Source organism: Sceloporus occidentalis, unplaced genomic scaffold, assembly GCF_023333645.1.
Source record: "Sceloporus occidentalis isolate IW3139 unplaced genomic scaffold, rSceOcc1.0.p SCAF_3, whole genome shotgun sequence".
Classification (NCBI taxonomy): domain Eukaryota; kingdom Metazoa; phylum Chordata; class Lepidosauria; order Squamata; family Phrynosomatidae; genus Sceloporus; species Sceloporus occidentalis.
In genome coordinates, this window is record NW_028316983.1 from 142157131 (window position 1) to 142182861 (window position 25731).

Here is a 25731-nt window from a genome sequence, read left to right on the forward strand (position 1 = left end):
GAGCCCAAAACCTTGTGATAATATCAGAATGCTGCCCAAATTAAGAGTTAATCCAGATGAAGGTAATAATAATAATATATAATAATAATTTTTTATTTATATACCGTCCTGTGGCGAACCAATCCGGGCAGTTTACAACATTAAAATAACATACAGCATAAAAACAATATATTTCCCTCCCCCCTTAAAAAGTTATTAAACTGCATATCTAATTAATACCACAATAACTAGTTAAAACAACAATAAATTAAACAAAATAATATCAACCAATAAACCACTGCAACTTCAGTTCTAAAGAAAAGAAAGGGGGGCTTTGGAGACATTACTGAGGAGGGGGGAGATCCTGAGATCCTGAGGCCGGAATATTTCAGTCTGGGAAGGCCTGCCTGAAGAGATCCGTCTTGACAGCCTTTTTGAAGCTGTCCAAAGATGTTAAGTGACGGATCTCGTCTGGCAGGTCGTTCCAGGGCCTGGGGGAGACAGCAGAAAAAGCCCTCCGGGAGGTCACCACAAGCCTCGATTTTTGAGGCTGCAACAAGTTCCTCCCAGAGGACCGGAGAACGCAGCGAGGATTGTATGGGAAGAGGCGGTCTCTGAGATAGCTTGGACCCAAGCCATTTAGGGCTTTAAACTGCTTTAAATATTCATGTGATAAACTCCATAATTTGAACTAAAATCTACATATGTGTGCATACACAAACACACACACACCATGTGTGAAAAATATTACCACTGAAAGTTCTAGCAATGGAAAGGGATAATTCCAGTCATGCCAGATTAGAAAAAGAAAAGCCTCCAGTCTCTGCTAAGTGAATCCTACATGTTCATTTGTGGGTGAAAGAAACAAAGCTAAGAGCCTAATTGCATATAACATTAAATGTTCCATATTCAGCACTATGCGAGATTTTCTTTTATTATTTAGCAGTAGGAGTGAACTGGGGTGATTGGGGAAGCTTAATCCATTGTCAGCCTACCATCTCCTCATTCAGTATAGGGCACAATTGCATCCATGGTTTGAAACTGATTTGATATGCTTCCAGGAGAGATTATGCTCTTGCTTTCTGCCAAGTGATGGCTCTTTTTTAAAATAAGAGTTTAAGTACAGTACTTACATTGACCCATGGGTAAGTCTACTCAGTTTTTTGTGGTCATTTTTTGACTAAAATTTCTAGACTTATACATGAGTATATATAGTATATTTGGGGAGGGGAGCACAATGGGAACTAAGAGATTTCTAACCCATGTGAACTGTTTCTGTCAGTAGTAATTATTAACAATTACAATCTATGCACAAATGTCGTGCAAATCTGTGTCTTTTTTTGGCCTGTTTTTGAGTGATATTTTAATATGCAAATTATAATATAACAATACCGAAGAACTGAAGAATGTCTGCTATATTGAAAACATCTGGGGCATTGAGAACACTTCTCTTTTAATTTAGGCCAGCATTCACCAGCCTAGTGCCCTGAACAATTCTTGGACTATAGCTCCTATAATTCCCATAGATGTCTGGGAGATTATGAGGGTTGCAGTCCGGCACATCTGAAGGATGCCATGTTGGGAAGGATGCTTTGAATCTAAGGTGTCATAGATTGTACCTGTCACCTTCCACATGAAAAGTATTCTGCCATGACATTTTTTCCTCTCCCTCAGTCATTCATTCTGGGCAGGGGGTTTCCTCCTTTATGTTGAGCACATGCCCATATAAACCACAAAGAAGTCAAACTAAAATGCAGCATACTTTCCAAAAACAATTACAATCTTTTATGCTTTAATGGTTTTTGTCACCTCTGTCCAGGTAGCGCCAATGCCATCTTTAGTGGCAGAAACAGTGCTGTATTTTATAGAAGCAATGGGAAGATCAAGAGAGACCTCACCAAGATAGCCTTTGGCTTTCGGACTCAAGACTCAGATGTGATACTGCTTTATGCTGAGAAGGAGCCAGAGTTCATCAGCATTAGCATCCAGAAGACTAAATTAGTGTTTCAGCTGCAAAGTGGCAACAGCTTCTATGGGCTGAACCTGGCTAGCTCAAAATCAGTGAATGATGGAAAGTGGCACCAAGTGACCTTTTCCATGGTAGAACCCTCATCTCAGTCATCAACATGGCGCGTTGATCTAGATGGTGAGAAAGACAGTGCAACGAGTATAGTCACCACAGGAAACCTCAACTTCCTAAGAGAAGGGACAGATATCTACCTGGCTGACAAACCTTTTGACAACCTGGATGGGCTAAGAGGGTGCATGAGCACCATAGAGATCAGTGGAATCCATCTTTCCTACTTTGACAGTGCTGATGGCTACACTAAAAGACCGCAAGAAGAGCAATTCCTCAAAATATCTGCCAATTCTATTGTCACTGGCTGCTCTCAGTTGGATGCCTGCAGCTCAAACCCTTGCATGTATAATGGGATATGTGAAGACTTCTTTACTTATTATCATTGCACATGTGCCAAGGGATGGACTGGGACTAACTGTGAGATCAACATTGATGAATGTGCATCCAATCCTTGTGTGCATGGAAACTGCAGTGATAGAACTGCATCATACACATGTACATGTGATCTAGGATACACTGGGGCAAGGTGTGAAGAAGACATAAATGACTGCCATGGTCATCTATGTGCAAATGGAGCCACCTGTATGGATGGAATTAATGGTTATTCCTGCCTGTGTGTTGGGAACTTTACTGGAAGATTTTGCAGGTACTGTAACAATTCCCTGATGAAGACATTCATTCATCCATTCCTAATATCATTCACTTCTCTGAGGCAATGACTGAGCTCTGAATATGCCCCTGATTAATAATTACATTGCTGAGTGTTGCATTGTGAGGAAGTTGGTTAATGTTGTGTGCAATCCAAATTTCAACAAATGGAATGAATGTGAAGAGTATTAAGCAACAGAGACAGATGAGCAATGGGAGAAGTACTAATGGGAATAAAGGCAACAAAAGAGCACATTATTGTCTCTATTTTGTGGCAGTAAGGATGATAAAGATTGCAAGTGCTTCCTCAGTTAACTATATAGCAGAGGTTTTTTCTGAGTAGTTAAGAGGTTATTTCTTCTGTACCCTGAGAGGGTTATGTTGGGACCTATGAAGGCCTATTATGGCAATTCTGAGGATACAATTGCTCATATCTGCACTGATCTTGACTCCTTTATTCATATAGCTCCCCTGACGTTTTCTACAGTGCTGTCTGGTCCAGTTTTGTGGGCTCATTTAGGAGATTTGGATGGAACAGACTAGCTGGATCCATTTCAGTCTGTGTGAATGGAGTCTATCCTAACAGATGAACTTTGGAAAGAAATAGAGGCGGGATACAGACGGGCAAAAAGGGGTGTATTCATGACGTCATGAAGGTAGAGCCTTCAGACGGGCCTTACCTGAATGCCGCCATGAACACGCCCCCTGCACGCTCCAAGCGGGAAGAAGTGGCATTAAAAAGGTGCTGCTTTTCTCCGCTTCTTTTCTGTTTGATGCGCAGCTGCGCAGCTCCGACTGTAAGCTGCTGCACTGGTACGCCAGAATTGCTACGCCGCTAATTTAAGTTGCCCATTTAAAAGCTCCATGTCTGCTGCGTCGCATAATGAGTCGGGGTCCTGGAACATGTGCAGTTTGCAGTCAGGCTTTAATTGCAGCGTCAGCTGCCATGCAGGTGTGGAAGCTGCAGCACAGCTGCAGCGCATTTTAAGACTCCTAACCCTAACCCTAACCCTAACCCTAACCCTAACCCTAACCCTAGAGCAACATGTATGCATGCGCTGCTTGGAAAGTTTGGACTTTAAAGTGAGCCCCTACACACATTCCTGTGCCATTTTCACCTAACAATAAAAACCGCTAAAACTGTAAATATTTACATATGTACAAGGGAGGTGATGGGGGATGGCAGGGGGACAACGGTGGCAGCGGCGACAGCTGTGGCTGTGCATTGCAGATTCAGCAGGAGCGCGGGGACCAAAGGAGAGGAGGCATCCATGATGCTGGTGACACTGGCAACGTGCAAGCGGACAAGGATGCCAACACCAGCTGATCACCAGCTGGCAGGAGACCACCATTGTTCTTGGGCAGAGCGGGGGAAAAAGTTTTAAAGGGGCTTGGGCACTTTAAATGTGCCCATAGGCTTTCTGCTGCCGCTGCGCATCCGCCAGCCGGCAAAGGAAAAAAAAAAGCCCCGTTTTTGGCCGCCCGTGAGGAAGCTGCCTCTCTCTTTGCAGCGTCCTCCGAGGCGGCGGTTTGGAAACTGCGGGTCCGAAACGGACCCAGGTGAGCCGTCTTCACTGCCCCCCATGTGGAAGCCCCATCTCCTGAGCCACGCCCCCGGGGTGGGCGGTCTGGAGGCTCCGTATTCAGCAGAATACACCTCCAAGACGTCTTCCCCTGCCCGTCTGTATCCCGCCAGAGTGTGACCCAGTTGATTCTGTTAGACTGCTTAGTGGCTTAGATCTTTTAGGGGCTTTTGATAATATTAAACATGGCATCCTCTTAGAGCATGAATCAGGATAATAATAATAATAATAATAATAATAATAATAATAATAATAATTTGTTTTATTTATATACTGCTATTCCAAAGATCATAGCGGTGAACAGCAAGTAAGCTAATTAGCAAGTAAGCTAATTTGCCCCCAACAGTCTGGGTACTCATTTTGGCGACCTTGGAAGGATGCAAGCCTGAGTCGAGCTTGGGCCCTTTTGCTGGTCTTGAACTCGCAACCTTGTGGTTTCGAGTGAATGGCTGCAGTACAGGCTGCAGTACAGGGCCAACAGCCCCATGCAGCTTCAACCCCTTTTTATAGCCCCAGGACTCCCTCCTCTCAAAAATATATTTAAATTTTTGGAAAACTGGTGGTTTTTCTAATTTCCTCCTATAATCCCTTAAACAACCTCCCGTGGCCAACAATCAGCCAAAAGTGAAAATCAGAACAGAAGTGACATCATGTCATTCCAACATAACCTACAACTATCCCAATTTCACCAATTACAGTAATCCTCTGCTGTCCTACTTTTTCAACTGCTTTAAAATGTCCTGATTTCTCTCTCTTCCTCCCACTTTTACCCTAAAAGATAAATTAAAAGGAAAGGCAAAAGGAAAAATGAGTCCAAAAATGACATAACTATGGGTCAAGATAGTACCATATAGCCTTTTGATCTGGGTTTTTTAAAATTGAAAAATCAGAGGGCTGGGGAAAGAATGGAAGCAAGTGATTTAACCAACTTTCCACTGTTGTTCCACCATAGGCAAGTACGGCCCCCTTCGACAGTATGTGGGAACGAGAACAGAAGTCTGACCTGTTACAACCACGGCAACTGTTCTGAGCTCCAAGGATTCTTAGAGTGCCTGTGCCTGCCTGGCTTCAAAGGGCAGAGGTGAGCACTTTTGAAATGTCATGTCACATTGAAATATTGTAGCAATCCTTTTTCTGAAGGAGCTCACAAGCTCTTTCATGCAGCAAGATCACACAATAACATTGGCACTCCAAGTAACATCTTCAGCCCAGTGTGGAAAACATCAGGTTCTAGTGGAAACATTAGCTTCTAATCAGTTGTGTGTAAGATTTCTGCAAGGCCATTTGGAAATGAGTCTTACAAAAAGAAATCATGTGCAAAGAAGAGAGTTGTACAGCCTTGGTTTCATGTAGATTGGGATTACAGTCGTCCCTCCTAACTCACGAATCTTAGATCTGTGACCTTGAATAGCAGCAGAGGGGCAACCTCTGCTATCTTTAATGGTGCACACCCCCGGGCCGTGCGCACAAAGGCATGCCCCATTCAAGCCTATGGGGCTTGAATATGCGCAAGCCTCTGTTTTCACACAGGGGTCCAAAATGGATCCCCACAAAAACAGAGGGGCAACTGTATATCATTGATGTTGTTTTTGGAATGGGTTGTGGCGGCGGCTATTGTTCTTGCTGTTTAGCCATGGAAGATTGTATAGCTTGTACCAGACAATTTTTGTACATGTGTATATTCATTTGTATATATATATTCTATGTTCAGTACATGAGCCCTGAGTCAGACATAGAAAGGCATGGGATCCAGACCAATACGGTTGGCTCTCTGTATCAAGAGGCTAGTTATCCTTGTTTCGGAGCATCTGCAGCTAGCCCTGCCCCATATAAGTCAGTGGTAGTGCATGCATACAGCCATACTGACCTAGACACATGCATGTTGCCATCCATAGACTTATTTAGATATGATATCCTGTGATATTTTGTATATGCAGGGGGAAGCGGGAACCAAACTCCTGCTGATACGGAGGGCCGACTGTAAATGTGTTGAGGCCTTTAATGCAATAGCTTTCTGTTCATGTCAACTCTACACAATGATGCTTTGTATGCATTGAGCTGCCCACTTCATCAAAGCAAAGAATGCATGGGAGACTCCTCACTAGAGCCCCCAACTCTTGTATCACTGGGAGAAGGTAATGGTAGCAATCCCTTAATGCTACTAGATGCCATCTCTGAACAGACCCTGAAACTGATAGTCCTCTGCTAAACAGATTTTCAATATGACAAAATCCATCTATTATCTAACTCCATAGTAGAAGAGGACATATTTACTCTTCAAGAAAGACTTACATTATAGGGAATTAATAATAGAAATTTTGATGGAAACGTCAATCCAATCTTTCAGTATTAATTATTTGTTAATAAAATGTATTAATGAATGTCCAGGTCCAGTGTATTAGCAACAGGCCATGCTCAGCTGTTTGTAACTTTCTTCTTTCTTTTGTCTGTCTGTCTGTCTGTCTGTCTGTCTGTCTGTCTGTCTCTCTCTCTCTCTCTCTCTTTTCCTTGTCCTTTTCTGTTTATTTTTTTAAATTGAAAAGCACCTTTTTTCAATTAAACAGCAAGTTTAACCCTTTTGCATTCTTATTGTTGTCCTTGATTTAAAATATCTTCTCCAATCTGCTTTTTCTCAATAGTGGGGGGAAATTACAGGTACCTGTACCTTTTCCTCTCAATAGAGAAAAAACGATGGTGGAAGTTCCTTTCAAATAGAAAAAATGGCCCGCAGAGATAGGTTAGGTAACATATATATAGACTATATGTGTAGGCAGAAATATCAGTTTCAAATGCCTCATGAGGGGATGTGCTACAACAGAATGCTTTTCAAACAATAGATTATTTTTATTATTATTATTTTGATGCAAGCCTAACCCGTTTTGGCCTATGCAAGTATTTCAGTGACCTTCTTCAGGGAGTTCTAACAAAACAGGGGCTATATATTGCTTCAAGCCTATACATACCAATATATGAAACTAGCAACAGAAATTTCTGGAGTTGAAAATTTCATTCTGTTTAGTGGACTGAGCCACATGCCAGCATCAATACCTGTCTTCTTCCCTTTTTTCCCCTATACCTTTGTCTCATATTTCTCTTCTTTCTTTCCTCCCATCTTAATTTTAATAAATTTTCCTTTTAAAAAATAATGATGCTGATGCAACCCACTAGTAGCTAGCAGCTAATTCACAGTCAAAGTTTTAAGCCAACTCAAAGGCACCATTTGTAGTGAAGAGCCACATTCACTTTCCTTTTTTCAGTACTTATCCAACTTATATTTTTCAGATGTGAGGTGGATATTAACGAGTGCAATTCTGATCCATGCCTCCATGGAGGCCTTTGCCAGAACCTGGTCAACAAATTCCAATGTATCTGTGATATGAACTACGCCGGTGAACGCTGTGAGATAGATGTAAGCGACCTTTCCTTCTTTGTCTCTCTCTTGCTGTGGCAGAACCTCTTTCAACTCCTTTCCTACCTCATTCTGCGCATGGATGATGACCCAGCAGTGGAGTGGGGAGAACAGGATGATTACTAGCTATTGGTGCATACACTTATCATTTTAAAGCCATCCAAGTCCAACAAAAGATGCCTTGTCCAAGCCATAAAGCTATGTTAGAAATTAGAATGCCATCATCCTTTGAACCCATTTTTCAAATAGTATCCTTATTGTGGTGTTAAGTACAAAGTCTATGAAGTAGATTTCTTCTTTGTTGATCAGACTGAGATTTTGTACTGAAAGAATGAAGCAAAATCTTCCCAAAGCAGACATTCAAGATCCTGGTTCTCATCCATTTTAATTCTTCTTCTTCTTTGCACTAGTTTGATTTGTATGCTATATTCATCTCTTCTATTGGAATGAGGAGATGCAATAATATCAGGGTACCTTGGCCTTTAAAAGAAGGTGGTTAGTTCATTTTCTCCTAGCTATCCTGAAACCTTGTCTGTGACTTGAAGAAGGCCCATATTATCCTCTCACCACCACCTACACATCTATGCATATGAAATATATACACAAATTATTTGTTTTCTTCAACTGTATCACATGCACAGATATGTGAGTGTTCACCTATCAAGATTCCCTCTTGTATAGAACACCCCAATGTACAGGAGCCTTGTCTCACTCTATAGTTGGCCATCCTACATTAGGTATGCAATTATTAGCTAAATTCATTCTTAAAGAAAATGATGAATAATTTTAACAATTTTATTTCCACTGTGAAAAATAGTCTTTAAAAGTCTGTTTGCAATTCATGACTGATTCTGTGCAAAATTTGTTTGTTGGTTTTGGTCTTTTTTTTTTAAATGCAAGGGACATCATTTTCTGCACAGAAAATAATATTCTTGCACAGAAATATTGGCTGATACCCTCTTCAATATTTACAAGCTCATAAGCCAAGTTTTTCAACATGCCTTGCATGGTCAACAATTTTATTTATTTTTTAATATATCTTTCTTGGTGACATGCTCTGTTGTAGCAGTGTGTTACGACTGCAGCCTCACGCACCAGAAAATGGGGGCAATAGGGACTAAGTTCTTTGTTGGTGCAGAAGCAGAAAAAGTGGGAGAGTCAGAGAAAAAGAAAGAGATGGAATTACTTCAGGTTTATAATTCTGATTAATGATCTAATTTATATTATTCAACTTTCTACCCCAAACCACCAGGTAACTTCAGAACCAAACATCACCTACACCCTGATGTATTTGTGCTAGGATAAAAATAGTTTTCTTTCACGCACATGCCTGACTTAAAGCTATTCACTTAGCCACCATGTGAATGTAACACCCACCTACCTTAGAAGGACTGTTCTCTCACATAATAGGAATGATGCTACTGTTAATGAGTTACAAAGGAAATCAGAAATGATTGCCATCCATAACAGGGATTTGTATGGGTGAATCCCCCCTTTTAAATGGAAAAGATGAGAAAAATGGATGAGAGCTAACCACCATAAAAGAAGCTACACAAATAAGATAGATTTTAGGTTAGTATGAGAAGCCACAGAGTCCAGAAGAAGTGATCTGAAAGGTATTTCCTTGCAAACTCTGCTGCTATTTGATGAGATAAAAAAAAAAAAATCAAACAAAAAAACCATGGAGCATAGACAGGGACTATATCAGGATCTTCCATTTCAAAATACGTCTTTGGAGCCAGGAGGCTGATGTTGTTGTACATGCAGCTTATATGATCACCAAAGTATACCGAAAAAGCAAAATTCTAGTCTTATTGCATCACACACCTGTTGCCAATACCATTGTCTCACTGCAATCATGGAAAATGTTCCTTTGTCCTGACATAAAGAACTTCTGAAATCCTTGTTTGTCCTTCTTTTTGTACATCCATAGTCATCAATTACATTGTATGCATTTGCATGTACTTAGCTTTCCTGTCTCTATAAGTACAATAAATTGTCTGCCTTTGTCACCTTACACCTCCTTTTTTCATTTGTGTCTGTTTGTGCTCATGCCTGTGTGTTCCCATTTGCTTTCAGTGTGTCATGATTTATGAATGTTTTACACACTTCAGATATGCACTACCTCAAAAGCTGAAGTGTAGCCCTTCCACACTGTGTTCCACCCAAGCCCTGAGGTGTGTGATTGCTTAACCATCTCCTGAGACTAGCATCTTCCACTAAAGAGAATATCATCCACCCTCCCTGAGGACAGAAAGCCTTCATTTCTAATTCCAGAATGCATTTGGTGCCTGCTATTTTGATTTCACCAAATGTCATCAGAGCAAAACAAAACAAAAAAAAAATTGCTCGGGATTTCTTTGCTTAAATTTTAATTTCTCTCTCTTCCTCATTCCTTCCCTCCTCCCTCAATCCTGAAAAAAGAATGAATACATGGATCATGCCCCCGACTCACATTATTTTTCTGAGTCAGCAACAATATCACAATAATAGGAATCGCACATGTTTGTACTAAACGGGAAAACAATTTCGCCATCCTTAACCCAAGCCAGCAAAACAAAGGCTGTGCAGGTACACTGTAAGTCCTTGTGTACATTTGTTCCCAGCCATTTCAAGGGAAAAGGAACAGAGTCATGCAAAAGAATATACACTGCTTTCTCCACTGGAATGGAGCTTAGCATCAGTGAGCAGCTGCTGAGGGCCCCAGAAACCTTCCTGGGCTCCACTACTGGTCCCACTTTTCACAACATTTTCTAGATTTGCATTCCAAGAAGTGGTAGCTAGCTGTGTCTTTCCCACCAGTAAGCCACTTTCAAGGTTTGTTGGGAGATTGAAAGGCACAGCTAGATACAATTGTCTGGTGCTGTTCTAACCACAACTGCTACTGTTCACCATCACTGCTGCATAAACCCACAAGGAACCACCAACAAAAGAAAAGCCCCAGTAAAAGGAACCCTCTCCAACCGCAGCCTTATTATTTTTAGTTTTACCCTGTCTTTCCCCTAAAACTGGAACTTTTACAGAAAGAGGACCCCCACATATCAACCATGGCCCCTGCATCCACAAGAAGTGTGTAGTTTGAAGGGGAGGAAAACCCATAGTTTGAGAACTCTTCTATATGGCTAAAAGACTGGTCTCTTGGGAATCAGAAAATACTGTGCTTGTAAATGCTAAACTTCTATTTATGGGTAGTAGGAATGTCAGGCTGTCCTAAGACATTTTACCAAGTAAGGCAGAGTAGCTGAGACAGAGCAGAAAAATCTCCCCATCTATGCCCTCTCAAAGTACAAAGAACTCTAAGCCAGCCAAGCAGGACATATTACTTTGCATTTTAGCAAAAATCCATGTTACATTGGTCAGAGTCCTTTGGGTGTTCACAACTAATGTAGATTCATTGAATCACTTAAATTTACCTGAATGCTGATTCATTGTTCAGCAATTTACATTAGATGGAATAGTCAATAGCATTCAGGCTATAATTTATGCTGTCTAATGATAGGGCCAACACTGTGGCCAAATCAATATATCCCCCATGTCTGAATCACAAAAAGAGGTATCCATACATTCGAACAGGACTGTCAGCAGAGATGAAGCCTCTATATGAGCAGCTGGTATGTACGCTTCTTGATTAAAGATACCCACATGCCAGTATTTATACAGCAGTGCACCTATCACCAGAGGTGCGGCCAGCAGTAGAGGCCCACTGCCATGTAATGGCCTGAATGGCTGTGCAATTCACATAGGAAGGAACCTTATTTTTCAGCCTCAGCTCTCCCTATCAAAATCCTGAGCCTCCCAACTTTCATTTCTCTACCACTACAATTGCTGACATATGATAAAACTGTGTGAACAGAATCTCCTAGAGACAAGAAAAGGAGGCATTTTATTTGTAAAATATGGAGGCCTACCCAGTTACCAGCAGTTCACCATTACTGACACACACAAACACACATCACAACTAATATTACTCATGTTAATGTCAGCCACGAAGGTTGTCAGTCCTGTGATTCTGCTACATTTACAGATAACACTCATGATTGTGTGGTAGAGTCCAAAACATCTGTGAATAGCTCTAAATAGGAAAAGACAGCCCTTTCACAATTATAACTCTGTGATTCCGCTTTAACACAGCCATGATCCCATCTTATGGAATTCTGGGATTTATGGTCATGTTGTTCTTATGCAACTTCAAGCTGACTCTGAATTATGGTGACTCTATCATAACATTTTTAAGAAGATTTATTTAGAAATGATTTACCTTCCTCTTAGGCTGAGAGAGCATGACTTGCCCATGGTCACGTGGGTTTCCATGGCAGCAATGGCATCATTGGGGGTGTGTGGGGACTGTGGACTGCACTGGGTGACATGCTAAAAGGGGGGGTGACAGCACTGCTCCTCAAATACCTACATTTTGGCAGAAACAGGCTGTGGCATTCATCTGCTTCCCTTTAAAATGCTTTACAAGTTGGTGGGAGTGGAGGGAAATGCTTAGAGGGAGGAGAAAGGAGTCATCCCAGAACTTTTTAAAATTAAAATTTAAAAATTTTAATTTTAAAAAGAAATTGAAATTTTTGAAATTATTTTTTTTTAAATTGTCTTTAACATCATCACATTTTAACCAAATCTTCACTGTGTATATGTAAATACATTTAGGTTGTGCATATGATATTGTAATTTGAAGATATAATTTTAATTTTGCTAGTTGTTTATGTCAGAACTATTAGGATTGCATTCAGAGGTAAATGGGAATTATGATTTACGAGTAACATTAGTACCAAAAAAAAAAAGCATTACTAAGGATTCTACATGGTGTGAAATGAGAGGAGGTCAATGGAGGAGGGATGACACCGTGAGTTACCGTACCGGGTGACGCCAACCCTAGTGATGCCACTGCATGGCAGAGCACTTTTTTCTCAAGTGCTAGTGAGTAAGTTTAAAAATCAAACCATTACACCATGTCATTTGCAGTTTAGGATCGGGTACTTAGAGTTCTCAGCCAAAGTGTTCCAATACACGACCAAGCTACAAACTCCATGATTCCAAAGGATGCAGTGGCTGCATAGTGCTATAATTTTGTGCTATATAATTGCAGGAGAAGAGCCACAAAAATGTGAAATAAAGTTGGACCACAGATGGAGGTTGGGGGTCCCTGCTTAGATGGAGCTGGAGGTTAGGATTGGCAGTCAACTCCAATATGTTTGACGTATAAGCTGAAGACAGATTTGGGGCCACAATTATGGATTTTGATATGACCCATTGATAAGTCAAGGGTAAAACTTAGGGACACGTAACAAATTATGTAAAGGACAAAGTAAAAGAATGATGCCAAAGAACAGCACAATTAATCTGTCCAAGGAATAGAAAGGGACAGAAGCTGAGCTGCAGCAGAGAGTAGAAGGGCTCTGTGCTTCTTTTAGGTTCTCTCAGGATGAACAAAGTTCTCACCTTTCACCACTCCATTTAGAGAAGGGGATGGTTTTCTATTTTGATAAGAGTTAAAGTACAGTAATTACAGTGGCCTGTGAATAAGTCAACCCAGGTTTTTTGGGTTAATTTTTTGACTTAAATTGCTAGACTTATACATGAGTATATACAGAATATATGTGTGAAAGGGAAGATAGGTGGGGATGACAGGGAGTGGTCCATTAATGGCTTTGCCAGCTTTGGGGCAATGGCCACACTAAGTTCTGGTGTGCCACCTGGGTGTCCTTGCCAGGGGCAATTCAGCCACTGGGCTCCAAAAAAGAAGAGTGAAGCTCCACACCACACAGTAGGGCAAGCAGGTGTCTTACAAGTTTCCAGTTCTATTAGACAGCACTGATCCAGTTACTATGAAGATTTAATTAGCTTCCTTACCATCAGTATATGTAGGTAATCATGAAAGCAAACAAACAAGCCTGATGTGAAATTGCAGCATACAAAGATAGTCATTGGAAGAGCTTAAGAAAGTAATCAGGCTACTCTTTCTCTTCCTTTTTTCTAGTAGGGCAGTCACTAACTGAATGGGCACCAAACAGAATGGGATCCTTTGCCAAGGTCTGCTCATTAGTATTATTTCATCCCTTTTGGCGCCTTGATGGAAAATCTTATCTGCATTGCTACATACCTCCAGCAATCATTATGATGACAGAAGATATGAATGAACACAGCAGTTAATGGCCACATTGAATTCAGGACTTTTTTTATATATAAAAAAAATTGGCACAGGAGTCTAAGATTCTCACTGAATTTGCCTTTCAGAGATTACTTAATATATTCATTAATGGGAAGTATTAGTTATAGGAGCATGTCCTAATGACACTTAAATTACGATAATAAATGCCTGCAGGTTCATGAATAATTTATTCCGCATTTGCATAGTCATCCTTATGCAGTTATTCCTGAGTAATTATCATATTGACTAAAAAGGTGTCAAGGACTGAATAACTACTTTTCCTTCCGTTTGCTCATCCGCTCCCTCCATCATTTAGGCTTGTCTTTCATTCTTCATCCTATAGGGATCCCTGAACTTTCTCCTTTTTAAAAATAAGGACCCACAAAAGAGAAAAAGTAGAGGAAGCAAAATCTGTCAGTAAGATAGCGTGAAGAATAAGCAGAAAGAATATCCATATCCATATCTATTTCTTCTTTTGCTTTAGCTTAAAAATGAGAGCCAGCATGTTTTGTGGTCTGAGTGTTGAACTAAGCTATGAGAGATCAGAGTTCAAATTGCCATTTGGGTATCTTTGGGCAAGTCATACTCTCTCAGCCTAAGAGAAGGACAACAGCAAACCTCCTCTGAGCACATCATGCCAAGAAAACCCTGTGACAGGGTCACCATCAGTCAGAAACAACTTGAAGAAACAACAACAACAGTCACAACAGTGCCATGCTAGCAACTCCAACCTGAATGTAGTATTTATTTAAGCACCAAAAGAACCAGTTCAGTATACCATCTTTGCTTATGAAGTGCCTCACAGCCCAATGGCAGAGTATATGCTTTGTATTTAGAAGGTTCTGGATTCAAATTCCACCACAACCATAAGCTTGTGTCTAGTTAAAAAGTTCTTGGGTAGCAGGGCTAGCTTGAGAAATAATAGGCACCCTCAGCACAGATCACTTCTGGATTTGGAGGAACTGAAAGATTTGGCGTAAAGAGGCTTCAAAATGACTACCTATACAGTTTAGGGCACCACATCTGAGTATTTCTTGCCTAAAAAAAAACTCTGTGAAATTCATGGGGTTGTCATAAGTCAGCAGACGACTTGAAGGCTCACACACACGCCAGAGTCTATCAGCAGATCACATCCTTGGTCTGTTCCTGGGATTTCTGAGGCTCACATAGCAAGACATGGGAAAGACCTCTGCCAGACAGCTACAATGGACCGAATAGGTCTAGATTAGATGGATTTACCATTTGGGATGTTCGGTCTTAAACCTTTAACATCTTATGTTACCACTGGCAGAGGCATCTGGAGTGTGTTTGTTTTTTTAAGTTTAAATTAAATGCAAGGCACAGCTTATGTAAGAAAATTAGAGCACATGGATAGAGGAAATCCGTGTTTTTCTTTTTATCAGAAATGAGCAAAATATAATTCTGAAGCATCTGCTCCAGCCCCAAGTCAACAAGTCCACTTATTCCCAGAACAGAGAGGATCATGTTGTGGCTGCCTGCCTTGTAGCTGTTAAAGAGAAGAAGCCAGTCAGAAAATAGGCGATTTAGCACTACAAACATACATGAATACATAGGATTTCAAGGCTAAGCTTTTTTCGCAAAGCCACATGCTCAAAGACCTCTGCCTGAGGATGGGTGAATCTACCAGCTTTACTTTCTCTCATACTCAGGGTTTTTTTTTTAAAATCCCAAGTTCTTTCCCTGACATTTATGGGGAAAGTGTGTGTGTGTGTGTGTGGGGAGGGGGGTTGCAATAAACAATGGAGTCAATACTTTAATCACAAATTAACAAACAGATCTGCACAATGCGCTACTACACATTCCTCTACACAAAGCTCCTCTATACACAGGGGGGGGGGGGAGAAAGTGTGCACAATAAGGTTTCAAAATCCATGCATTCGTTTTGAGTTGAGGCTCTTTCTCTTGAGATAGATCATGCTTTATTGTGACATCTGAATGAAGCCATGGTCTCCATTGCATGTTTCCTTTCCCACACCAAGCAACATTTTACTCAGATAAAATAGCTCAAGCTGCATTCTGAAGCTGGTGTTTTGACCCATTGACTGAAATAGTTAACTTTTGAAAATAAGCATTAAAAAAGGCATAGGTTTGGTTCCTAACTAGGCAATCATGAATCAAAGTAACTCTTCTATTCATGGGCAAGGCTGAGATTCAGTTGGTGGTCAGAAGTGGAAAAGATAATGTTTACCAATTCCTGTCTCCTTCCCTTGCAGCAATCCCTTCTTTTCTAGATTTCCAAGCCCGCAGAAACAGATGAGAGGATCACAAGAGCCTGCAAGGAACAGGAGGACCTATAGCCTTGTCAGCAGGAGTAAACCCAAGTGGGTCCCATGTCAGAGGGCGAGTAAATCCATCCCAGGCACTGATAGCACTTTAAAAGTGCTGGATCTATTTAGAAATAGGGTTCCTCAATAGGATTAAAACCTGGAGTAGATTCACCACCCATCTGACATGGGAGTCACTGCTGGTTTTGTGGATCTGGTTATGCTAACTTGTAAGAGTTTCTGCCATTTAAACCCATGTAGCAGCATTTATAATCTGAATAAGCAGTTAAGAAACAAGGTCTAATAAATTAAATGGAAAATTGCACATACATTTTATGTTTAGATGGGCAGGAAAGAATCACAGTGGTCACAGCCTTCTTCTCATGCATGACTGATTCATGTGTCACTAGTTAGAAGTAAGCTTCATTGGGTTTCATGATAGGTAACAAGAATGTAACATTCCTTCCATTTTTGCACTTTTGCAATTTTGGATGCAGCCCTTCAGTAAAAAGAAATATGCCCACGAGAGCCAAATGTATGCAGTTAAAAATTAGAAATGGGAAAATGAGAAAACTTAACATTCTGTGGAATCAAGGCATGGCAATTGAAATGGTATCCGTCTGCCATAACTGTGTCATGTAGATATAATTTAACTTTTTTTAAAGGAATATATGATGCAGACAAACAGAATTTCCCAACATCACTTCCAAGGAAAATGTAGTACTGCAAGGAACTTAATATCACAGAGAGTGCTAGTGATCTGTGTTAGTTCTGTAAACTCTCACCTTATACAGTCTAGGCTGCTGCCACACTGTAGAAATAATGCAGTTTCTAACCACTTTAACTGTCATGGCTCTATCCAAAGAAATCCTGGGATTTGTAGTTTGTTGTGGCATCAGCACAGATCCATGGCAGTTAAAGCAGTGTCAAACTGCATTAATTCTGCAGTGTAGATACACCCCTAGAGTACTTGAGAAGTAGCAATGAATAGGTGGGGATATTTGTTGTACTGAATCATTGCTTGGTCCCTTTTCCCTGCCCTCATTGCTGAAGAGTCTTCATGACTTGCTGCATAATGCAGTGTTTTATTTTAACTAAATGTAAGTAGCCAAGACGGTATGTGAGCTTTAAAAGTATACTAAAAGATATATTTTGAAAATTAGGTCAAAATGCACCTCAGCAAGTGATACGGAAGGCACAACATGGTCTCCCTGTAATTGCTAAATGGAGGTGCATGAGAGATAAGAAGCATCCCCTTCTCCATTTAAAATCATCTGCCTTTAAAAAACAAAAAACCTGAGGGCAGTGAGGAGGACCTGAAGAATGACAGTTTCAGCAACTCATCCTGACAAAAATGTAATAGCTATCTCTGAGAAGGTTAAAAACAAGAATAAAATTGTACCAGGCGTACTTACAAAAGGGAGGGCAGGCAGAGATTTCTCTGGTACATGTGGGAGAAGTGCTAAAGTTCAATTGGTATACAACAACTTATTATTATTACTATTATTATTTTCTGCATCTCCTCGAGGCAGGGTACAACATAGATTAAAATGCACAAAACCATTTAAACACATTACATTAAAACACATCAACACATGTTAATAGCATCCAACATAAAATTAAAATATGCCCATTTAAAATTCATAATTTAACATCAGCTGGGTAGGCCTGCCAGAAGAGATAGCTCTTTAATACTCTTTTAAATTCAGACAGTATGTTTAGCTGTCAAATCTCTCCTGGCAGGTCATTCCACAGTCTAGGGGTGACTGATGAAAATATTCTCTGGGTGACACTTGCTAGTCTACTTCTGGCTGGTTGAAGAAAATGTCCCTAGAGGACCTGAGTGTATGAAGTGAATTATATGGGAGGAGGCAATCCCATGAGTTTGTAATAGGTAACCAGACCCTAACTATTGTATCTCAGTTTTCAGGCCAAGGAGTCTTTCTGTGAAGTAATGAGTCTCTTCGTGTTTTTTAAACTTTCCTTATAAAATCATAGGAGAGGAAATGGTGAAAACAGACAAATGAACCTGCCTCTCCTTCATCTGTTCTCTTCTACCTCCTCATATTCAAGAGGCTGAAGAAAGGAGACTCTGGCCCAGTACAGACTGGTGCCTTGCGTCGGCCTGAGGCCAAAGGTGGGGCTCGGGAGAGCGGAGTGTCCACACGCTCCCGATCCCTATCATGCGCTGTGAGTGCCATCTTGGCACACTGTCATTTACACAGGGTACACAATGACAATGTCTTCCATGTGCAGCACCCAAATGGCATGGTGCATAAGGGGCATCATCATGGTGCACAAGTGTGCCAGTGGTGCCCGTTCTGTGGCACAAAAAGAAGCCCTTTTCCGGGCTTCTTTTTCTGCTGTGCGCAGGCTGCACCATGTGGTTGCCGCAGCCTGCTTCCAGGGCGCCCCTTTCTGCCCATCTGTTGAACCCCTCTATTCTCTGTAGAAGCTGTTCACACAATGTACCAAAACCCTCTGGCTCATCACTTTGGGTATTTATAATGAAAATGAGAAGGCAGTAAGACTTAGAATGGAAGGAGCAAAACTAGTCCGCAGGCTCATTCCTACTTTATTCTCCATATGTTGTTCTATGGAAGATTTAAAATGCCAGAAGAGGGCCTCTGTAGTTTTCTCCTCACCTGGGCCAACATTGGAACCCCATTCCAGAAGCTGTTCTTTGAGCTGCTCTAGTCAAGGGAAGTAGAATTGCTTTACCAATCAAACCATATATTGTGGGGATGGGATGCTTTTTAGATTATGTGTGAATGTTGACTGCAGGGTGGGAATCAAGACCAGATATTAATTGTCCAGATGTCACCATCCCTTCAGATGCATGTCTTGCATGTTGACTGGGTTCTCAGCAATCAGCCTGCCCATTTAGTGTTGCTCATGTGGCTGAGCAATTTTCACCCAGCAAATATTCTGTTAGTTTCTACTTCAATTGCAGTACAGGAAAGACACCTCTCTCCCTCACCAATCTTAATGTATAATTGAAGCAGCATGGTATGCACAGCTTAAAAGAAGGCCTGGTTATACCACTGAGTCATGGATCTGAACTGTAGGCATTCATTGGTTCAGATTCTCCCCTCCCCTCCTACTATCACACCACTTAAACATACAGTCGTCCCTTCTTATACATGGATTCAAGCATACATGGTTTGAAAATGTTCAAAAAAAAGTATAAGTTTCAAATGTCAAATCTTAATTTTCCATTTTTTTTTATAAGGGAGACCCTTTTGCTATGCCTTGGAACCAAAGCCCAGCGTATAACAAGGGTCCACTGTACTATCACACCATATAAATTGCCACACTCATTTTGAATTACCGTATTATTCAACTATAAGTCAACCTCCCATATAAGTCAAGGGCAAGTTTTGGGGCCAAAATTTTGGATTTTGATATGACTAGGGGATAAGTCAAAGGTAAAACTTACAGCATGTAACAAAGGATGTAAAGGATGAAACAAAGGAAAACAATAGCAACCGCAAGTATATTTCTATACCACTTATCACTGAATTAGTTCTTCCTAAGTGGTTTACAATGTGTAAGCCAATTTCCCCCAACAAGCTGGGTACACATTTTACTGACCTATGAAAGGATGGAAAGCTGAGTGGACCTTGGAGCCCTCCAGGATTGAACTTACAATGTTGTGGCTGCAGTTTCGGCATTTAACTACCGTGCCACCAGGGTTCCTAAAATTTCAGCAGGCATAACTGCTTGTGCTCATAATAAAGGCCGGATGGGTGAGAAAATAGAGTGGGGGTCAGTGCTTCCAGGACAGATCACTCTCTTGCCTTTCACCAGGGGATGGTTCCTTTATTATGAGTTAAAGTACAGCACTTACATGAACCCATGGGTACATCGATTCAGGTTTTCTGGGGAAATTTTCTGACTAAAATTCTAAAATACATGAGTATATACACACCCTTTACTGGGTATGGTGTTATATCACCAGGAAAATATTTTGGGGGAAAGTTCAGGGATGTTACCTAACATATACAGTAAGACCCTTGGTATCCCCCAGGATTTGGTTCCAAGTGTCCTCCCCCCATGGATACCAAAATCTGTGGATGTTCAAATCCCATTATGCACAACAGCATAGTAACATGGTGATCTTCCTATAAAATGGCAAAATTAAGATATATATAGATACACACACACACACACACACACACACACACACACATGATTGGTTGAATCCATTGATGCAGAATCCACAGATATGGAGTATTGACTGTAGCTTTCATATGACTCCTCCTTAAGCAGAGCTGCTTTAGCTTTGATTTCATTTTTCATAGTAGTTGTTTGCTATAGTTATGTCTAGACAGGAAGGGGAAACCACTTCACTTGGGCTTTACTAAGCCAAATTCTCAAGTCCTTTTCTATTGCATGCATGAGGAATTACTAATAGTGTTGTTTAATGTGTTGTACTGGTTCAACCAGTAAGGCATCAATTCACATTTCAGCTTATCTGAAGCCTCTAAAAGTAACTGTTAGTCAATGCTTCAAATACTGAGGAAGAAACATGTGACCCTCCAGATATTGTTGGACTGCAACCATCATCACTCTCAGTCAGCAGGAACCAATATTGAGAGATGATTGGGAATTATAGTCCAAAAGCATCTGGGGCCCTTTCACACTGCACAAGTATAGCACTCTGATTTCACTTTAACTGCTATGGCAACATCCTGGGGTATGTAGTCTGGGAAGGGACTCAAGCTCCCTGGCTGAGAATTCCAAATACCTCTCCCTTAAAATGCAGATCCTCAAATTCCATAGGATAGCAATTAATGTGGAATCATCGCACTATAACTGTGTATGAAAGAGGTAACCATGTACCGTGTCCTTGTGATAAGTGAAAATAATGGCTGATAAGTTTCCATTACACAGGCAGGTATTCTTTTTGGAGTACGAAATGGAGGTCAGTATTGCTTGCTTAATGGCAAACAGGCAGAATCACAGAAGAGTCTGGTTATGTTCCAGTTGACAGATATGAAATGACACGATCAGAGCTGAGTGGTCTCATTCCTGCTGTAATCATTTTGCATCTGGCTATGCATAAGTGTGTAGGCAGATGCTTCTGCAATCCCGTCTGCTTACCACAAAGCATGGAATGGTCATGTGGGATGACTGCAGACATGGTTTAATAACCCTAGGTGGTGATATAAAGCTCAGCCTAGTGTAGGTGCCCATTCAGACCTAGTACACTATGCTGAGTCATACCATATTGCAACTAATGCGAAGTACTTGGTGAAAATACTGATTAGTAAAATTCTAAAAAATATATATTAATTCTTCTGAATTATTACAACAGCATTCAAAATATGAGCACATTGATCAAGTTGTTGATAGAAAGGTATAGGAGGCACCAGACAAGGACTCAAAACAACAAACGCTTATTGATTTATTTTATAGCTCCCTTGAACCGAATCTCCTCTTTTCAGCACAAATCTAGTCCACCACATTTTCAGTGAGTCATTAACATGGCAAAGAGGATGAACATTTGCCATTTTAAATATTGTGGCTCCCTTCCAAGCAGCCAGGATCACACCCGCTGTGGGCTTCATCTTAAATTTTGGGACATTTACTTGTTTTGATATGTAATTCGGAAAGCTCAATGTTCCTCTTGCTGAAAGCTCCTGTTTGTCTTTGTGCAGAGCCAATGTTTTCACCTGGTATAAAACAAAACCCACAAGGGGACATCAAAAGAAAGTGCAAAGCGGGTGTGGAACCTCCCCTGGAAAAAAAAATTGAAAGCACACACTGCTAGTTAAAAGAAACAGGGCTCCCTTGGTTTGAGGGCAATTATAGCTAATGAGATGGAGGGGAACACATCATTTCAATGTCTTGGAATATTTTAACTGAAATCAAGTCCCTCGGGTTTCATCCTCCTGTCTCCCCCGCCTTCACACAACTTTCCCCCTGGAATAGGAAGCTCAGGCACCAGGAGGAGCCGGTGGGGATCTTCTAAGCTTTATTTACATTAGAAAGGAGGATTCACTGGGGAGCATACACTACACAGGCAGCTGGGGAGGGGGCGAGAGGAGAAAGAAACCCTGAAAGTATGCAGCACATTTCCTCCGTAAGACTAGATTTATCAAATCAATGAACCTGATCTTGGGTTTGGACCAAAGAGAGGCCTCTGGGCCTGCCCCAAAATGTTCACACAACAGTTACATGCAATAGAAAGAATAAGTGCACGTAGTCAATAAACCTATAATAAACTTTATTATAAAAGTCTCATCCACATTATGAAGGAAGCAAAGGCTAAGAAGGAAATATTAGCTGCCATTAAAATACCCTACTGTCTAGAGGACAGGGGGAGTATCATTGGACACACCCTTTACCTATTTCATAAAGGTTAAACTGTCACTGGGATTCTCAAAACTGGTCAATTAACTAGCAAAATCCAAATACAGTAACTATTGCTGTTTATGACAAAAGCTTTTCAGAGAACCTTCTGTCCTTCCCTGTCCCTATTTCCCAGGAACACTCATTTATTTTCTAGAACCTGTCCCTGATGCTATCAATACCCTGGCTTTGTCAGCTGGGGAAAGGTTAAGAATGCTTTTAAATGAAAATCATACACAAAGCCAACTCCAAAGTTCTGTGTTGTGCATTTTCCTCCATTGTCCTCCATATGGAAAAGCAACAGCAATAGCAATAGCAAGGAAATTTCTATACTGATTATCAGTGCACTTAAGCACTCCCTAAGCAGTTTACAAAGTGTAATCTAATTGCCCCCAACAATCTGGGTATTCATTTTAGCGATCTCGGAAGGATATAAGCCTGAAGAAGTATGTTCAGATCCAAATCAAATGATGATGATGAAAAAGAAGAAGAACAATAAATACAAACAAAAATCCATCAGTGATACCTTTATTGGCCAACCAAAATGCACAATACACGTTGCAAGCTTTTGAAGCTCCATAGGCCTCTTCATCAGGCAAGATGTTACAAACCAAACCATGAAGAGTAGCCTGTGGACTGGGACTTCAACCAAGGTAAAACAATTTTTCTTCTTCTTAAATTTGGACTCAATTTGCACGTTTTATCTCTCCATCACCAAAATGTTCCTGATGCAAAAGCATGGTGACTTCTTGAGGAATCAATTGTTCTCTGCCTACAAAGAAGCCTGTGAACTGGAATGGAGACATATTGGATTCCAAAAGAGGGGCCCCTTTTGAGATGCAAATGGACTTTAAATTTCCTGGACTTGGAAAATCTTCCTATTGCCGCATGGCCAGAAGGAGGAGGAGCCTGCCTGCAAAAGATATCCTCCCCATCATAACATCTTTACTAAGGACTGAAACAACATGCAGGCATCTAACATCTCCAATTGTTTGTTTGTTTTTATCTCCTGTTTGGTTTGTAACATCTTGCCTGATGAAGAGGCCTATGGAGCTTCGAAGGTTTGCAACAAGTGTATTGTGCATTTTGGTTGGTCTATAAAGGTATCACTGGTTGATTTTTGTTTGTATTTGTTGGATGGCCAACACAGCTACCCCTGCATGTTAACAACAACAATGCAACTTCAGACAACAAACAATGGCTTGAGGACATAAAGCCGGATTCAGACTGAGGCTGCTGCCACACTGCAAAATTAATGCAGTTTGACACTGCTTCACCTGTCATGGCTTAGTGCTATGGAACCCTGGGATTTGTAGTTGTGGCATCAGAGCTCTCTGACAGAGAAGGCTAAATATCTCAGAAAACCACAAATCACAGAATCCCATAGCGCTGAGCCATGGCAGTTAAAGCGGTGTCAACCTGCATTAATTCTGAAGTGCAGATACAGCTTTCTGTCCTTCAAAATTGGCCAGCTAAGCATGCTGGGAGACAGGTGGTGGTTGCCCCCCAGTGGCATAGGCAGTGTTTTTCTGTACGATAACCCTTTGAAGCCCGTTCCCAGCCTGTGCTCGGATCGGACAAAAATGCTGTGCAATAATCTCCTTAGACATGTTTATAATTGACCCACTGAAATCACTGGGACAGGTTGAAACCAACTGGAGAAGACTAGCTTAGCTTCCTGCGTGTGTTACATTGCTCTTCTGAGAAAACAGCACTTTATATGATACACGTTGGCCAAAAAGACCAGTGAAAAATATTGCAAATGTTTTATTTATTCATATCACATTTGTATCAGTGCCAGTTCCCAAGGAGGGCAGCACCACACACAATATCCTTAGGTTTCAGTAAAAAAAATGGTGGAATTTCTAATTCATGGAGCATTGTGGTTAAATGAGCTTAGATGTATACATGGGGACCTCCCCCCCCCCCCCCAATGGGGACCCATTCCTGAAGGATTTTATCTCACAACTGTTAGTTTCCTTTAATAATTTTTTTGTATGGTTTGTGTATGTTTCGTAAATATTTAGGGATGCACAAAGTCTCCTATTCAATGTTGGAAAAGAATTCTGAAAGCCCTTTATATTTCCTACAAAATTCACCTTTGCTTGAAGTGATAGCAACTCTACCAATCAGTATTTCCCTTCTGAGTGAACTCTTATTAATGGCAAGGAGAGGCCCAATAATGACGGAAATATGGAGTCAAAGGCCCACAAATAAGGCGTCATGGTGACGTGCTAGGATTGCCTCAGGGCGGCGCGTCCACACGCCCCGCAACCCTAGTACGTGACAAGGGTGTCGCAGCTGCGCAGCACCATCCAGACGGCGTGCACAACTATGACATTGCAACTGCACAATGTCCAAACAGTGCTGCGTGGCTGCAACACCATCGTGCCGCCTCTGGTGCTTTGGGGCAGTGCAGCCACACTGCAAAAAAGAAATCACTGGCACGGACAGACCGTAGAAAAGGGGCGGTCCGCAGCTGCCCCTTTTCTTGCTGGGTTGGAGGCAGGGCAGCCTCACCAGCAGTCCCTGTGGCTCCAACCCAGCGCTTTTCCAGGCCACAGAGAAGTGGCAAAATAGCGCTTCCCTGTGGCCTGGAAAAGGAGTGTCCTTGGGGCTTCATGCCCCAGGGCACCCTGACAGCCGCAGCCAGAGGAGAAAGGGACCACTCAGCCCCTTTCCCCCTTGCGCCATTTCCACAGCCATTTGGTGGCTGCGGGAATGAGGCACAGGCAAGAAGGAGCTCCGTTTCTGAGCTCCTTCTTGCGCTGCAGTTAGGTCGCCATAAGCGGCCTGGGGTGGCGCAAACACATCACACCCCTGCCACGCCGTTTGAAAGTGGTGCAGCCATGACGTAATAAACCTGCTATTATCGCGCACTCCGTACGTTCTAGGATTAGGGACCATGTGGTTGCCGCACAGTCCCGTAACCCTAGCATGGCACCAGCATATCGCATTGGGCCCATCTGTACCGGGCCACTTCTGTGAGCTCCTTTGTTGCTGCGTAGCGGTACCGTGCAATTTGGTTGCTGCGGTAACGCTGCACAGCAACAAGAGGCAGCTCCTGGCCGCCTCTTCCTGGTGGTCTGTACTGCGCCTATATTTCCATTCTTTTAAGCTAGTGTTTGGGTCTGATTGGGACCAAAGACCTCTCTGAGTGCTTCCTGTAATGTGAGGTATGTTGGGCTTGAATCCATACTGCTAGCCATCTGGTGCCTCAGCATTGCTGTTGTCTC

General features: G+C 41.5%; 1 protein-coding gene across 1 annotated transcript in view; it reads left to right on the forward strand.

Moving 5' to 3' along the window:
• The window catches only part of CRB1 (crumbs cell polarity complex component 1), a 113953-nt gene that overhangs the window by 83473 nt on the left and 4749 nt on the right, over positions 1-25731 (forward strand). Inside the window, exons 9-11 of the mRNA XM_089518337.1 lie at positions 1803-2705; positions 5243-5371; positions 7573-7699. Of these exons, the coding sequence (XP_089374463.1) occupies positions 1803-2705; positions 5243-5371; positions 7573-7699 (1159 nt within the window). The remainder of the gene's footprint in view (positions 1-1802; positions 2706-5242; positions 5372-7572; positions 7700-25731) is intronic.